Here is a 17,113-nt window from a genome sequence, read left to right as displayed (position 1 = left end):
TGGGGTATTCGAAAAGACAAGTTCCTAAATTGTATATGGCAAATAAAGTGATCTTATCTTATCTCTCTTTCAGTACACTTACTTCTTGGTTGTTGTTACTCCTAGTGAAGTCAATAATGCTGTAGTTAGTTTTAAAGATATTCAGTAGAGTTCAGAAGGGGAAACAGAGCCACCTACTCACCCACCAGCACTACTTACAAAATGTACCCATTTAAGATACCTTACTCTTATGTGAGTTTTTCTAGGTTTGTACGAAAAATAAGAAACAACAAGTTCAGACTTTATTTTGTTTTAAACAATGATTTGTTTTTCAACTTTGCTTTGATCTCTTTCACACTACAGAAAAGAAGCAATGTACAGAAAACTCCTGTGGATCACAGCTGGCAGTGTGTGTGAATCTCAAAGACAAGTATGTTTGCCAGTGCAGTTTTGGATTTTACTACAACGAATTGGAAACAGATTGTGAAGGAGGTAAGAAAACCAAAAACCAAGTAGATCTGTACTATAATACTCTGGAAAGTGACTGGTGCGCTACCCTTGTGTGCGTCTTGTTATAAAAGATAAACAGATGTCATTTCTTTAAAACAAACGATATAACTTGAGTTCTGTTCATCAAAAATTAAAATTGAGGCATGTGAGGCACGAGGCATCGGGCATCAAAATTAACATGGTTAATGACTGATGACCAAAAAAATTCACTCCAGCATGAAATGTCTTGATATTGTTATACAAGTTTCCTTCATGGTGATAAGTTAAAAAAAAAGTAAAAAATACTTTGTGAAATCATATTTTAAAGTAAGAAGAAGAATCCTTGTTTTAAGCATTGTTTTTTTTTTCTCATGAGCATCCCAGAAACACAAGTTCAATTGATTAACTTTAATGAGATTTTTTGCTCCAATTTGTTCTTTAATTTCACATGGATACAAAAAGGATAGTTTCTGCATACTACATCTTTTATGTACTGTAGATGTCTTTATAGGGCACCAAGACTTTTCAGAAGTAGCCCCTTGTCTTTGGAATATTCTTCCTGTCCATAAATTATTCACCTATTTGTTTTTATTTAATCTATGTACTTTTTTGTATTATTCTTTTTTCTGTTTGCTGTAATTCTTTCTTTATATGTAGAACTTATGTAAAGCACCTTGATAATGGTCTGGAGCAGCTATTTAAGAAATAAAATGTATCAATTAATTATTAATATAAATTACATTAAAATTGACTAATTATCTACATGCACATTCATTGTTGTTTTGAAGGAAAATCCTTTCCTGGAGGTTTCAACATTAGCACTACCTTTGGTGTTAATGTGGAAGACAAAACATCAGAGAATTATACACAGCTGTATGATTATGTGATACAGATTGTACGTATTTTAACCTTTGAATTTATTTACTAAAGATTTTGCTTTGCTTACTGCTGATATACACAAAACTCTGTTTTTATTATGCGTTTTAATATTCTGAAAATTATTTCCTTATGGGGGTGAGCTAAGTTGCAATTCATAAAAATAATTATAAATTGAGTGGAAAAACTGAAAAACCGCATTCGTTAAGCTTTATAACTTTTGTCCTTACGTCGTCTTGGCTAACAAAAAAACACACCTTTTTGTGATCTAATCAGTAAATGAAAATTTCTTAACACCTTTTTCGATTGTTTTGTTAATTTCTGTCTTTCCATAAATGGCATGAGTATAATCGTTATATAACACAGAGCAGATCACAGGATAGATTAATAGTGATCTACTGTATATCACAGATAATACGGACACGTGTAGATCAGCTACCATACTGTAGCTATGGAGTAAATCTTCCATACCGCCTGATACCACCTGGGGTTTATTTTATTCAAATTCTTATAAAAGGGCATAATGTAAAAATACACCTGAAGAAGGCTCCACGGCCGAGACGTTGTGTTTTCTGTCTTCTCTTTTCAGCAGGGAATAAACCTATTACTTGTTCCTTTGCAGCCTACGCATGCTGACGCAGCTGCCCACCTGAAATAATGTAGAAATGACCGCCTGTGGGTTTTGAATTGAAATAGATAGATAGATCATACTTTATTAATCCCGTAGGGAAATGGAGTTGGTCATTAGGAAATTCTAGTCATCCATTCCATAGGATCAATTATAGATACTGTAGATCATAAAAACAGCCCTGTCCGTTAACCTCAGTGTCACACCACAAAATTGCAGTTTGAGAGCCCTTTCTCTCCTGTATTTAGATCAGCTCTGCCTGACCCCCTTTTTCTTAAGGGGTACGCTAAACTCCCAATATCTTGCGTAAGCCACAGAGGTGCCTGGGCTCCACTGTATCACGTTTCCACAGATGTTTTCTTCTACAGTCCTGTGCAAAGCGCAGCTGTCTTTTCCACGCGCCACGCGCTTCGTCCACGTCTTGCCGCTGCAGCTCGTGCTCTCCGCTGGCTCCTGCTCCACCTTTAAATGCGTTTCCGGCACAATGAAGGAACATCTTTTAATCTGTGTTTTAATTACGCTTTAATATTTTTACAGAATAAAGAGGCGCTTATAGATGAGTCGGATTTCAAAGAAACAATTGTGAAAGGCATTAGGTGAGCAGTTCGTGTTATTTTGTACTGTATATACAGTAATATTGAACTTGTAAATCTTCAATACGATAAACACGTGCTTATGTTAATTTATTAGTGTACTGTACAGTATATGCACACATGGAGCTCACGTGCTATACCATTTAAATGTAGAACACATGAAATAATTGGCCAATGTCTGTAATGTAACCTATAAAGCCTTTACCAAAATCGTTTTGATTCTGTCGAACAATTTACACTACACACCATCTGTCATAAATACTTGTAGATAGTATAAAGACGGAACAAATAAAATCTGCACTTTTTTATGGCATTTTTATTTAAATTACATTTCTGTATTTAAACAAAAATGACAAGGTTTGCACTTATGTAACTAGAATACAACACAAAATAGAACTAAATGTCTTATTGTGAAGTATAGAAATGTAAAATAATACAATATATGTGACTTCCTAACGAGATCATACAATATACGATATAGTTTAAAGGCATTTTCGATTGCACCTAATAGATTAGTGAATTATTTCACTGCAGGTTAGATCTGCAATTTCATGGTACAGTATATTGTACTACAGTGACTTGGTAGCAAATGATATCCATTAATACCAAATATTGGCTCTATGGGAATGTTGAATTTCACCACATAGGCACCACAAGTGTCTAATATGATAAAACATTATTTTATATTAACTTTTTGAACTACAGACACACTGGAGGAAGTACATATATTTCCAGGAGTGGAAGTGCACTGGAGGTGGACTTTATAAATATGTTTTCAACAACATTCGAAAAAGGACCAGACGTCGTGGACACAAAAATTATAAATTACCTTAAGGAAGCACAATTGCCAAATATTATATTTCGCAGTAAGTAATCAAATGGTTAAATGTGTTGTTATGCTGAGGGTTAAGTTTATATTATAATAAATTACAGCCATAATTGATTTAATGTTTTATATATCAAAAACTAACATTGTTAAAATACAATGTAGCACTTACACTTACAGTAATAGAGGTAGATTTAATTTGGAAAGTTTGGATGTGGTTAAATTTTATCATTTGTGGCAAGAAAGTTTTAAATTCACTTTTGTAGGGATTCACAGGGGTGCGCTTTGAGAAGCCACCTTTAAAGGCGCTATATAAAATAAAGTTTATTATTATTATTATTATTAATTTCGAACAGCCCTGTTTACATGTGATTGATTCAGTTTGCCCCTCGGCTTGAACACAGATATACTGTACATAAAGGCCTAGCACAGACTTAAGTGAACACTGAATGCAGAAATACCTGTACAAACAGCAGTGATGTTATTCAGCAGTACTTAACACTGACTTATGTGCATACCTACAGCACAGGATTGAAGTGAAGGGCTTCAGGGATCCTTGCCTTGTGCAGAGGCATTGTGAGGTTCACAGCTGAAGGAGTTGCAGTGATATTGGTATTGCTGCAATTCTAAAAATGGCACAGGACTCAAAAGAGTTCCAACATTATTCTGTGCAGTGGCATTACCATCAACCACAACAAACATGCAATCCAAAATAGCATAAATGTTACTTTGCCAAGAGCAAAAAGTATTTTTCCTGTATTGACAATCTTGACCTTTGCCAAGTGTGATAGCATTCACCGACACGCAGCATTCCAGAGCGTAGTCTTCCATTGTGAAGACTGCAGTGCCTGCAGTCAGGCAGACTGGGGGCATTCAGTTGAGAAGCTACCTTTGCCAGTTTCAGGTACTGGCAGCACTCAATCTGTGTGCAAACATCACCTTTGGATTTACAGAGTCACAAACACACATTTCGCAGCTCAATGTTGCTAATTTTATACTTCACAAATGGAAAAATAAGAACAACAGACATAAATGAGCTGGAACATTTTCAATGTCTGGCAATACTTTGCTCAGACTAATTTTTGTCACTTACATAATTTGTAAGCAGCGAAAATTAAGTGTTTCATATTACAATTGAATATTGAATATAGCACATATTTAATCAAATCAACATGAAGCACTATTTTAAACAATAGATGAAGAGGCTGTTAAAACTAACATATAAATCAATATTATGTTAACAAATAGAAGTATTAGTTTTACATCACTGAGATTAAATAACCATAAAAACTGATATGTGTAACTGCCCCATAGTTCACCGAATGAAATTGTTTTTCTCCTGGATCGTGTGGAAAATAGCACTTAAGACTGAGAAGTATGATTGGTGGTACATAAATAAAAGACGTTGCATGAAAAAGATACCACCCTCACCTTACTTTATCACTGTCACCTTCCTCTTCCCTCAGATGTAACGTCCTGCGACGTTTATGGCTGTGACAAACAATCTTCAAATTGTGCCCTAAAAGGCAACAGCCCAGTATGTGAGTGCAAAGAGGACTATAAGAAAAATCATCCTCTTGACGTGTCCTGTGTGAAACTGGAAGGTGCGCTGATTTAACCACTTAAAAGCTGTCGTCTTAACAGCTGTGTTTATTTTTACCAGCGAAAAAAGGAGTATGAGCCTTGTAATGGCACAAATGAGGATGTTATTACTGTACATAATAAACCCCCAAACAGTTAATTATGTCTCATACTGATGTTAGCTCTGATTTTAAATATCCCAGAAGTTCGATGTGAAAGGTTGTTATATTTATTTGTGGAGATTCAGTATAAATACTTAAAGGATGAAGCCCTTTCACTCAACGAGACTGAGTCTTGTCACACACTGCTGCTATGACAGAGGGGCTTGTGCTGAACAGGAGCCTGCTGTTGACTGTGTGATGTGTGATGACAGCATTTGATCTGAGGCTGCCCTGGTGTGCCTTACCTGACCGCATGGATCCTTGCAATAGGAGTTTAAAGCCATAACAATTTATCTTTAAAATGGTCAGTTTCTTATACAACATTTATATGGTAAACTGTTTTACTGTTTGTGAAATTATCCACTTTCAGTAATGTTCCAATACTGATTTGTGAGGATTGGGAAATGAATGTATTCTGTAGCAAAGAGATTTTTAAATGGAGCTAACTTTTATTTTCTTTTTCTTTATTTTATACACATGGACATTCGTGGACTGATTTGTAGGATCTGACACAAGTACTGTCTCCGACAGTAAGTTACATTTATGCACAAATACTATGCAACAGAAATGCAAAACAACCTAGTATTTTTTTATTCTTGCTGGCACAAAATACGTCAAACATTCACAACTTTGAATGTCCTAACCTCATACAAATAAAATATTTATACTGAGTAATAGTGATTTTAATACATAAAATAAGCACCAAAACATTTTGAGTGCTTAGTCTTGCAGCAATGTTGCAGTATAGCTTACAGTACCAATAAAATGCATTTATGTTAAACTAAACTGGGCTGCCCAGTTAGATCTCTTAGCTGTTCTCAATTAAATGTAATTCTGTGCTCACCTTGATCAGTAATAATTGAATATTGAATACTAAAATATTGACAAAATACCACTTCTTAACTATTAGTACAAAATGGCTCATAGTTTAATTTCTGTGTATTTTATTTAAAACATTCCATGAGACAAGAACTGTAGTGTTGCATTTGAAAAGGGATTTTAATAGATTGTTCTCTTGCTTTATTTTCAGATACCATGAGAGATATTCTTATAGGAGTCAGTACTGTGGCAGGAGTTACTATTATTGGTTTGACTGCAGGACTTATAGTTATGGCAATGAGGTTTGAAAATATTTTTATTCTATATATGCTAGCATTTATACAGAAGGCTTCTGTTAGGAAAAAGGACTATAAGTTTTATTATACAGTATGCTAGATAATTTCTTCATCTATAGTAGATATATCCTTCTAGCTTAGACAGTCCATCTGAAATCAGTATGCTCCTGTTGTTAAATATGTCCATGTTTATGAATAAATAATTCTAAGAAGGATAAGATGATACAAAGTAATACCGCATATACATTAAATATTTTGCAAGGTGAAATTAAATAGAAACTGTAAAAAAAGACCCATTTTATATTGCTTGTATAATTATACATTGATTTAAGAAAACATAAGATTGTTCTCTTTTACTAATTACAGTAAAGAGGATTGCTGAAACATCCTGATTATTTGTGTGTGCTCAATGAAATGATTTATAACAAAAATTAAAGTTAAAATTTCTTCTACTGTCTCAGGAAAAAACTCAAGGATGATAAACCTGCGTCGTTCTCCATGATGCCCACATTCTCTGTGAAGAATCACAGAGACTCAGAAGATGGCAGTCAGATGACTCAACGCCCACCTCCCTTCCCCAAGACGGTTTACAACCGCCATCATGACGACGAAGAAAACGATGATGACGATGATGGCAGTTATGCAGGAAAGATAAAAAATCAGAGTTTCCCTCAAGATCAGGGACGTATACTGTCTGGAAATGTTTACTCATTTCCAAAGGCATCTGTTCCCTCAAAACCAGGTGGCTCTCAGAATTTTGGTTACAAAGTAAGTTTTGTTTTTGAATTTGTATGGTACATTAGCCCTATTTTGTGGCTCTTCTGCAGTTTGCTTGGTGGCCTTTTTTTGGATATGAGCTGTTTAGGTAGGAAAAGAGTGGATAATAGTACCTACTGATGAAAAACATCATCAAACATTTAATATATTTTAAGCCATAAATTGGATGATCTATGTTTTTATTCTGAATACACATTATTCATTAATTCTTTGTGATCCTGGTTCTAAAATTTTAAGAGTGAGCCCTAGCAGGATGAATAATGAATCTGTAAAACAAAAATATTTTCTTAAGGATTCATTTTCCAACATTTTGGAAAATCAGTTTTGGACATGTTGGATGCCATTTTTAATTGGGAAAGTCTAGATTATTCTTTTCTTTCCTTGAAGCAGATGCACACCACTTCCAGGCTGATGTTTCTTTTGATTAACAAAAATATCTTCCTTTTCAGCCTGCTGGCAACCCCTACAACAGCAGCGCCAACGTCTGTAACCCCTACAACAGCAGTGCCAATGACTGTGACCCCTACAACAGGACATCAACGAGGGGGGCTGCAGGGAATGGTTCGTTCTCCATGATGCCCACATTCTCTGTGAAGAATCACAGAGACTCAGAAGATGGCAGTCAGATGACTCAACGCCCACCTCCCTTCCCCAAGACGGTTTACAACCGCCATCATGACGACGAAGAAAACGATGATGACGATGATGGCAGTTATGCAGGAAAGATAAAAAATCAGAGTTTCCCTCAAGATCAGGGACGTATACTGTCTGGAAATGTTTACTCATTTCCAAAGGCATCTGTTCCCTCAAAACCAGGTGGCTCTCAGAATTTTGGTTACAAAGTAAGTTTTGTTTTTGAATTTGTATGGTACATTAGCCCTATTTTGTGGCTCTTCTGCAGTTTGCTTGGTGGCCTTTTTTTGGATATGAGCTGTTTAGGTAGGAAAAGAGTGGATAATAGTACCTACTGATGAAAAACATCATCAAACATTTAATATATTTTAAGCCATAAATTGGATGATCTATGTTTTTATTCTGAATACACATTATTCATTAATTCTTTGTGATCCTGGTTCTAAAATTTTAAGAGTGAGCCCTAGCAGGATGAATAATGAATCTGTAAAACAAAAATATTTTCTTAAGGATTCATTTTCCAACATTTTGGAAAATCAGTTTTGGACATGTTGGATGCCATTTTTAATTGGGAAAGTCTAGATTATTCTTTTCTTTCCTTGAAGCAGATGCACACCACTTCCAGGCTGATGTTTCTTTTGATTAACAAAAATATCTTCCTTTTCAGCCTGCTGGCAACCCCTACAACAGCAGTGCCAACGACCGTGACCCCTACAACAGCAGCGCCAACGACTGTAACCCCTACAACAGCAGTGCCAACGACTGTAAGCCCTACAACAGCAGCGCCAACGTCTGTAACCCCTACAACAGCAGTGCCAACGACTGTAAGCCCTACAACGGCAGGTCCAACGACCGTGACCCCTACAACAGCAGCGCCAATGACTGTGACCCCTACAACAGGACATCAACGAGGGGAGCTGCAGGGAATGGTTATGGCCATAGAGGATACAGAGCAGCTGTTCTGCATAGAGGGAAACCTCAGCTGTGATCAAAGATTAGATTTCTTCAACAGAATCACAAAAGAGAATTCTTCATTGAAACATGTTATGGAATATGAGTGATTCTGCTAGAATAATTCATTATATGAAACTACTGCCATAGACCTTGAGATGAAAAATTAGTCCTGAAGTATAAGCTTTTTCAAAGATGATTGGGTAAAGTGTTACAATCTGTTCTCTTTCTTGTTTCCATGTGAGTGTTCTGTAATTCAAGATAACAAGAAAAACAAAAAACGTTTTCTGTATGTGCAAAATGTAGTGATTGGGCAGCAACTTTGTACTAAGAGTATTATTTTATTATGGTAGCACAGCACAACTGAGAGCAAAGTGAAAAGAAATGCTCCACTGATTTATTTTATTGATCTAGCTCTAGTTTATTGCAATAATCGATACCGTCCGTAAAAAAATAGCTTCTCACAATGAGATGTTTGTTTGAGGTTAATACTAAACTACTTTCATAAAATGATATAAATAAAAATAATATCTATCTCACAGCATCTATATTTTAATGATTTCAATAATTATAAATATATTCCACATTTGTTATTTACAGTAGGTCAGAAGTGAAAGTGTTAATAAAATTAGGGGATTTTGTCATCTGTTATAACACTCCCTGTGAAGAGATGGCCATTCACCTGTTATCATTTGTCATTTCTTCTATGTGAGAAATTCCATTTGTTTGGCTCTTTCCATCCCAGATGTTCTCCAGCACTTTATATACGGTATAAGAAGGAGACCAGTTTTGTGCACCAGAGCTGCACCCATCTGAGTGGCACATGGCAGCCCTACTGCACAGCAGGACACATGGAGATGTGAGAAATTACTCCACTTGAATGGAGGGATTTACTAGGATGGCCAGAACATTCCAGCTCGAGGCAGAATTTAGCCAGAACACTGGAATTAATGCGTATGGGGTCATGGGATTGATAATGACAAAGTAGTCAGCACCTCAGTCTACTGTCTCACCTACAGGATGTCAGCTTCTACAGCACAGTGTCCCCAGTTGCCTTTCTGGCGCCACCTACTGGTCCACCACCATGACTGGTGACTCGCGTATTATTGTAATCTTAAACTTTCTTCAGAGGAGGGCTATTTCAAATCACCCCTTTCACTTCATTCAATCTTTAGGACGGCATCGCTACTTTGATCCAGCAAAACATGAGTCTGGACGATCCACATGCCAAGTATCTTAATAACCGGTGTTCCCTAGAGGTTTGGCCAATTTTAAACATCATCCCTGATGTGCAGCAGGCAGGAGGACCCCTGGCCTACTGCGTGACAGTTCCTAGCTAACAGAGGAAGCAGACTTGTAAAGCACAGCCTGTCTTTCTGACACTTCATGTAGTGGTCCAGAGCTCCAGAAACAGGTGAACCACAACCATCTGTGAACACCCACGCTCGCTGACTGGTGATCATTGGCTGGTGGGGAAGCCTGTTTTTAACCAGTTGTCCCTGCTAAAGGACCAACAATGCCAACTGAAAGCACATCAATAATATATGGCTATTAAAGAAAAGTGATGCTGCTTGAAAAGATATCGTAACACAACGGGGTTCAGGCGGGTGCCCTTGGCGTATCAGGTTGGCCCTGCACCGTCAGGGGCTCGAACCCAGGACTCCTGCGTCACTCAACAGGGACCCAGCCCGGTGAGCCAAAGAGAGAGATCTCTCTACAGCCCAGGGGCTGTGGTCCTGCTATTACTGGTAAGCCGGCTCTTACACAGTACCTGTCGGCCATATGCGTTACAATATGATAAACAACAAACCAGGGTGACAGGTCAGTCAGTCTACTGTATGAAGTCATGAAGGAAAGCTGGTTGTTGGTTTTGCACACTGCTAACATTTCACCCTCCTTTCTGGGGATCACCTGAACACGTTGAGAAGCTTACAGGTGTCCCTGAATACTCCCGGTGGAAACCACAGCTCTGCAAGATGAAATGGTGACTGTTTCTGCCTGTACTGTCTGTACACTGTAGTCAGTCTTGAAGTTCGAGCGGGTAGGGAATGAGTTGGAAAATCAGGCCAACACCCTAGGCCCAAACAGGATCAAAACCAGGACTGACCCCGCCAGCAACGTGCTGAGCGCAATTTAATCAGCCCCCATCACAGGCAGGGTGAGGCACACTGCACAGCCCGCCAGGAAAATTCAAGTTTTTAATTTCATACTCTTCTATCCCACTAGGCGGCGCTGACATCCAAGTATTCAGGAGAGATGAGTCTTGCCAACTCAGCAGACAACTCTGGACTTTCCGCTGGTAAAATGGACATCTTAAAATATCATCTTGAATTCATTTTTTTGTTTTTAAATATTTCTACTATTTCAGCATTTTTCTCTTTGTTTAATTTTCTAAAATACAATACAGGGCTTTTCATACCCTCGGGCTTCAAAAGCAAATTTGATGCCAAAACAAGAAGGTTCGCTTGATATTAATATTCACGTAACGAGCGTATTGCCTGTACATTGTTTTTAAGGTTTTACTGAATTCTGAAGAAAACGTAACATAAAATTTAAATTATTTAAATTGAATTCTATATACTGCTTTTCTAAAAGGCTCTGTACAGCTCTGGTCTGAAGGATTTCAAACGCATTTTATAGCCGAAAAATATTGTCAGACTTGTTTATGATTAACATCCTTGCTGTCCCTAATCCAGCTCATTCACAAACTCGCAAGCGCTGTGATTACAATGTACATAACTCAACACGCAGGCAAGTGTGTACGGAATTGAACAGGTGGTAACCCAATTAACACGAGTCACCTGACTGCCGGAGGTGCCGCTTTTTAAAGAAACATTTCTATTTATCGACAAAATCCGGATTTAAGTAGAACGAAACGAGCTACAATGTCCGAAATAAGCTTAAACCTAAAAAAAAAACCGATATACATCAGAACAAAGAAGTCCAAACAAACGAGAAACAACGACCCTGGTATTTGTCTAAATAAGTAATGATATCCGTACTTAGGTGCAGCTATTTCGAGTGAAAATAAATTACAGTTTGCGAGTCCGCCTTTAAGCAGAAAGAGTGTATGATTTTTTTAAACGTAAAAAAACCCCGTCACCGAAACCAGTTGTAGCGCAAGGGGAACGCTAGAAATGCGAATGCGTGCTTCTGAGGTTTCTGAAGTGTGCTCTCGAAGATAGGGTTAACCGCAGCCCCAGCCCCCAGCCTCTGATGGGCGGAGATTTTGGATACACCGACAGTGCGCTTTTTCGTAGAAAACTTCCAGGAGAGGAAAAAAGAGAGAAGCGGGGGATGTATCCCACTTTTAGAAAACAACAATAATAATATCACAACTAGGGGAATTATACTGCCTGTTTATTTTTAGTACAGAAGAAACGAAACATGGAGAAAAAATATCGGAACTGGAGGCGCGTTGTGCGCTTTTAAGGAGAACCAACACTAGTGTTTGGAGCGGAGAGATATTCGTAATGAGAGTGGAAAACCTTGTTTAGCCGGCAGCTCCTGCCCCAGAGGTTGTTTCTTTGATGACACAACGATTTGTAACCTTTGTTTTCAAAACAAAGGTTGGCGTTATGATTTCTCGTCGCTTGGCCGGGGCAGAGGCGAACTCCGACAAAGTGGACTTATTCCCCCTTTTTGAAAGCTAATCTGCAGAATGTGGATTTGATGAGGACATTTTGACGAGTTGGAGGTCTGCGCTAGCCAGCACTTCGCAGCTGCAGGGTTTGGATAACTTCAGTTTACACAATCCTAAGAAATCATGTTGAGGAGAAGGCTCTTAATTTACTCTGTAATTAGCTGTTTGGTTTTGGAAGTTCTGATCGGCGGAGTTAAAGGTAAGAGTTTTTTTAATGCAATTTTTGGTGACTGTGTGTCGTGTTTGTGTAGGCAATTTGTTTTCCTGTGTGCTGGAACGAATTCAATTTTCTTCGAGAGGAAATAACATCCTTTAATTACTTTGTTGCATGTATTGTTAGGGGTTACTCTTAGCTTACTCTTTTGTCATACTTAAACGCTTTATACAGACTTTCACTAAAATTATTTTATCGCTGGTCGAAACCTTGTTTTTCTTTTTGCACCTGCGCTTTTCTGTTTTTTTTTTTTATATCGTTATTTATTAGCTGGTATTAACATCACCCCCTCGTTTAACTAAGGCTCTAAGGCCGTTCTTGGTGATGTGCGCTAATGGGTGTCGAAACGGGACGGGGTACAAGGAGACTCGACTGTGGTCGCGAGAAAGTGCTGTGTATTTTTATACAGTATGTGTTAGATAACCGCTTTTCTCATTTCTATGGAAGGTCTCAATATTTGCGCCGGAGGAAGCGCTACCTCCTGTGAAGAATGCCTGCTCATCCATCCTAGCTGTGCCTGGTGCGCTCAGGAGGTATCTGTGTAAATCTCTCTTACGCGTAGTGCAAAAAAAAAATGTTGCCAAGTTATTTCACTTTATTGTTGATCCAAGAGGGTGACAATTTGTCTTTGGTGTCACCATTAGAACTACAAAAAAAACATAACACTCGACTTCAAACAAATGTACCTTTAAAACAAACAGTAGTCCTCGCCATTCAACCATACACACAGTATACACATTTTGCTCTGCCCATAATACACGGTGATTAAATTAATCCGATAGCTTCACTCAGGGAGTAATCACTCAGCTGCGTTTTAAAATACCGGTTGCACAGGAAACAAAATATTTATTTTAGGCATTTTTTTCTAGGAGAAAATATTTCTTGTACATATTTCTCATACGTCAGTCTGCAAACGCGTATAATTACTGGCAAAGTTCTGTCAATTTGGATATTTTGTTTTGAATCGGTCCTGTTCACGTTCATTTAGACCGATGCCCTGACGTGAAAGTATATTTTTGAATAATGCTACTCGAGTTAAATATATTTCTGTACTGTGTTCTTGTGGATATTTCAGACCCGTGTTCCAGTTTTACGTAGTGGTTTTGATATTATCTTGACCCAACTTATTCACCCTAGGAAACTCTTCTACGGAAGCCGCAGGCGGCGGTGAAACACGTGGTATTGGTGTTTCCCGCTTGTTGCTTGTTGCTCGTTGCTTGTTGCTTGTTGCTTGTTGCTGTTGTTCGGGGTACCTTTCATGTTAACTTGTGAAGTGCGCCTGTGAGCCTGGACTATGCAGAGCCTGTGCAGCAGTAGTCGTTCTCTGCTGACAGATATCTCAGTATTAAGTTAGTGAAATTCCTTAAATAAATTATTTCACATATTTGAAGTAGTAGGCATCACTCGAAGAGCGATGGCTTGTGTGCAGTTAGTTTATCAGTTTTCTCGTGCCCACCAGTCTTCTTCCGCAAGAAGAAGCTAATAGCTAACTGTCCCAAACGTTTTTGTTTCTGCTTTATAAAGCACCTGAAATCTCAATTAAGCAGTTCAGGAAATGGTGGAAGCAACTATTTATGCCGAAAAATACTTTTGTTTTATTTAATACAGTGTACAAATAAACTGGAAAATACCAGTAATTTCAGGAATGGGTTTGTGAACTATTTCTGTTGCAGAATGGTAAACGCATTTCTCCATGTTGTGACTGCTACGCGCTTACTTTCAATTAAAACATTCAAAGGGTCCCAGTGCTATCATGACAAAAAAAATAAACACAAAGTGTCGCTGGCTTTTTGTCTGCAGAGACAATATCCTTGTACGTGGAGATTCAAGAGAACGGGGGTGATTCACAGTTGAGCTGTGCCTCAGTGCTGCACTTTCCTCAAGGGCCCCCCATGAGCTTTCCAGTCTCTCTCCGTCGGCCTGGTCACTGTCCCTGTTGCGTCTCTTATCACAGCACCCGGTCGGCGCAGGGCTGCTACCCTCCTGGTGTCGTCTTTCTCGACAGGAATTCGGGAGGGCGATGACGGTCGCGTCCCGCTGCGACTTCAGCCAGAACCTGCTGGGGAGGGGCTGCGGGAGGGGCTTCATCGAGAGTCCCAGGAGCAGCATGATGGTCCTGCAGAACAAGCCCTTAAGTTCCAAAGGCTCCGGACCCACCCAGTATGATGTCATTCAGATAATGCCGCAGAAGATAGCCCTGAACCTGCGGCCTGGTAAGACGCCGGGCCCGGGCCTGCCTGTGTCTTTTTCAGCTTTCAAAGGCTGCTATTAGTGACTCAGTCACTCATGATAAACTGAAACGAAGAATAAAGACGCGGTGTGCTGAGACACCCTTGGCAAAAATCTCAGCGAAGAGGGTGGTTAATCCAGGATCTCATCCAGCTGTTTCTTGAAGAAAGCCAGGGTCTCGGCTGTAGGGTCAGGTTTGTTCCAGTCCTAATGGACCTCACAAAGCATTTTCAGTAACGGAAGTGTGAGCTTAGGAGAGCAATAATACTTTATGAACTGTGGAATATTTTGTATGTGGGCCATTAGTGACTGATTATTACAGAAGGCATGGCTGTGGGGGTAGAGGTCAGTAAAAAATGAACAGGCCTCCGTGGAAGAAAGCATGGGGGATTCCTTGTGTTGGATTAGGAAGCCTGAGTGTGAGGGCAGGTCTTCACCTTCTCTTCTGGCAGGTGACCAGGTGTCCCTGGAGGTGCAGGTGCGTCAGGTGGAGGACTACCCAGTGGACTTGTACTACTTGATGGACCTCTCTCTCTCCATGAAGGACGACTTGGACAACATCCGCAACCTGGGGACCAAACTGGCAGAGGAGATGAAAAAGCTCACCAGCAACTTTCGCCTGGGATTTGGATCTTTTGTAGATAAAAATATTTCTCCCTTCTCCTACACAGCGCCCAAATACCAGGACAACCCATGCAATGGGTAAGCGAGTCACTGCTTTAACCAGTGAAACACATAGCTTCCTGGCCGTGGAGCTCAGAGTTAATCAGGGCAGTTGTCTGGGATCACAACAGGGAGACTGTAAATAAAACAACTCCGAGTGAGGTAGTTCACTCAGATTGGTCCAGTTAAGCTTGGTCTCATTTATACGTTTTAGGTATTTAAGTTGATTTGGATAGAAGTATAAAGCCAAATCTATAAATAAGACAGTCTTTCTGATAGCTTGAGACCTTGTTTTGTTTTCAACATTCTAGTTTTGTGCTTATGTAAGAGCTGTAGAAGATTCACACTGCAGTCTTGTTGTTTTCAAGTGATTGTTTCTGAGGTTCTGACTCTTCTGAATGGAGAAGGTGGTTCTCCCTCATTGGCGATGCGTCGTTAAAGTAGAAGCTGCTGTTTTTGTACTTTCGTTCCTTTAGAAACAAGACATTTCAAAACGTCCTCTTTTCAGTTTCCTCCTTTAGAAAAGAAAAAAAGTACAAAATGTGAGGCCTGAGAACTTCTGCATTGTTCTGTTTTGGAGCTTGTGTTTCAGTATGAATAGTGGGATATGTTTATACTGTGGAATTGGGAGTGTTGCATCAAAAAATAAAATTGCAAAAAAGATGGAGCCATTCAGCCCATTTAGCCTGATTTGGTTCTTTGTGTTTCACTAATTGATCTGAGGATTTTATCCAGCTGTTCAGGTAGTTCTGCCAAATCCTAATTAATCCCATCTAATGATGAAACATGTTGAAGGAGTATTTGGTGTAGCTCTGGTCTGGCTGAGAGAACAGCAGCCCCCCAGTGAGGACAAGACTGACAGAACCCCCCTCTCTTCATGAGGAATGAGCCAGGGAGCTGTTGCAAGGGTGAAGATGAGTGGAGGGAAGGGAGGTAGAAAGAAGTACGAAGTGGGGCTTTGAGATTTGTGTAGGAGAATGGAAGGGGGTGAAATTGGAAATTCGTCCGCCTCCTGAATATTTGTTTATCAGCATGGTTTCTTGAAAGAGCATGGGGCATCAGATGACTGAGTCAGCACATCCCTGTAACTCTTTGTGTAAAAAAAGTACCTGGTGCTGTAAGACTAAAGCGTTTGGTTTATATAAAATGGGGTTTATTTTTGAGCAAATTTCTTAGTCTCTTGTTCACATCACTCAGGATTAATGAAATAATATAATTAAAACTTGATTAAATTAAAACTGACCTGACATTTGTCTGTATTTCCAGGTAGATTGCTTTCATGATAATGTATCAATGCAGACCTTTTATTATGAGTTTTCTAAGTTAAAAGTGTAAATTAAACACAGTTTTAACATTAAAGTTAAAATTAAACTTGTGGGTTAACAAGTTTCATTATAATTTATTGTATCAGATCAGAATAGTAGTTGTTTAAAATAACCACACAAGCTACGCTTCAAAGCATTTTTGTTTGAACATGTTTAAAAGATATGCATTGCTTAAATCCATATCTGTTGTATTAGATGACAGTATTATTTGATTTATTTTGCTTTTTAGAAGGTTGCAGATTCTTCATGGTAATTACGTTGTCAGTGCTGCCCTCTTCACTTATTTTCTGATTTTCTGTGAGGAGGGTACAGAGGAATCAGAGGTTTTTAAAAAGTCTTGAACATGACTGTCTTTTACGCCCTGAACTTTTAAATTTTCCCTTGGGTAAAATATGCAAGAATAGGAGGGTCAAATAACTGAATTGAAAGA

The 17,113-nt window shown here is 38.8% G+C and overlaps 2 protein-coding genes across 2 annotated transcripts in view; both read left to right on the top strand.

The window, feature by feature from the left end:
- The first annotated feature begins 345 nt into the window (after positions 1–345).
- LOC107078731 (uncharacterized) lies at positions 346–9,148 on the top strand. The gene is made up of 10 exons (XM_069196453.1): positions 346–471; positions 1,257–1,363; positions 2,510–2,568; positions 3,271–3,431; positions 4,858–4,995; positions 5,637–5,663; positions 6,164–6,254; positions 6,710–7,016; positions 7,475–7,867; positions 8,326–9,148. Exons 4-10 carry the CDS (start codon positions 3,335–3,337, stop codon positions 8,644–8,646), a joined length of 1,374 nt encoding a protein of 457 aa, XP_069052554.1. The 5' UTR covers positions 346–471; positions 1,257–1,363; positions 2,510–2,568; positions 3,271–3,334; the 3' UTR covers positions 8,647–9,148.
- A 2,691-nt stretch (positions 9,149–11,839) lies between these two features.
- The window catches only part of itgb5 (integrin, beta 5), a 39,857-nt gene continuing 34,583 nt past the window's right edge, over positions 11,840–17,113 (top strand). Inside the window, exons 1-4 of the mRNA XM_006636254.3 lie at positions 11,840–12,451; positions 12,914–12,999; positions 14,472–14,679; positions 15,148–15,397. Of these exons, the coding sequence (XP_006636317.3) occupies positions 12,376–12,451; positions 12,914–12,999; positions 14,472–14,679; positions 15,148–15,397 (620 nt within the window). The 5' untranslated portion in view covers positions 11,840–12,375. The remainder of the gene's footprint in view (positions 12,452–12,913; positions 13,000–14,471; positions 14,680–15,147; positions 15,398–17,113) is intronic.

The sequence above is a fragment of the Lepisosteus oculatus genome, chromosome 12 (assembly GCF_040954835.1).
Source record: "Lepisosteus oculatus isolate fLepOcu1 chromosome 12, fLepOcu1.hap2, whole genome shotgun sequence".
Lineage (NCBI taxonomy): Eukaryota > Metazoa > Chordata > Actinopteri > Semionotiformes > Lepisosteidae > Lepisosteus > Lepisosteus oculatus.
The sequence above is the reverse complement of the archived record's forward strand: the minus strand, read 5'-3'. Positions and strand labels throughout refer to the sequence as shown.

Excerpts from the sequence above, each read along its gene's own strand:
- LOC107078731 (XM_069196453.1), top strand. The coding sequence starts at position 3,335 with ATGTTTTCAACAACATTCGAAAAAGGACCAGACGTCGTGGACACAAAA. Across the intron at positions 4,996-5,636 it reads GTCCTGTGTGAAACTGGAAG|GATCTGACACAAGTACTGTC; the intron begins GTGCGCTGATTT and ends ACTGATTTGTAG. Across the intron at positions 5,664-6,163 it reads CACAAGTACTGTCTCCGACA|ATACCATGAGAGATATTCTT; the intron begins GTAAGTTACATT and ends CTTTATTTTCAG.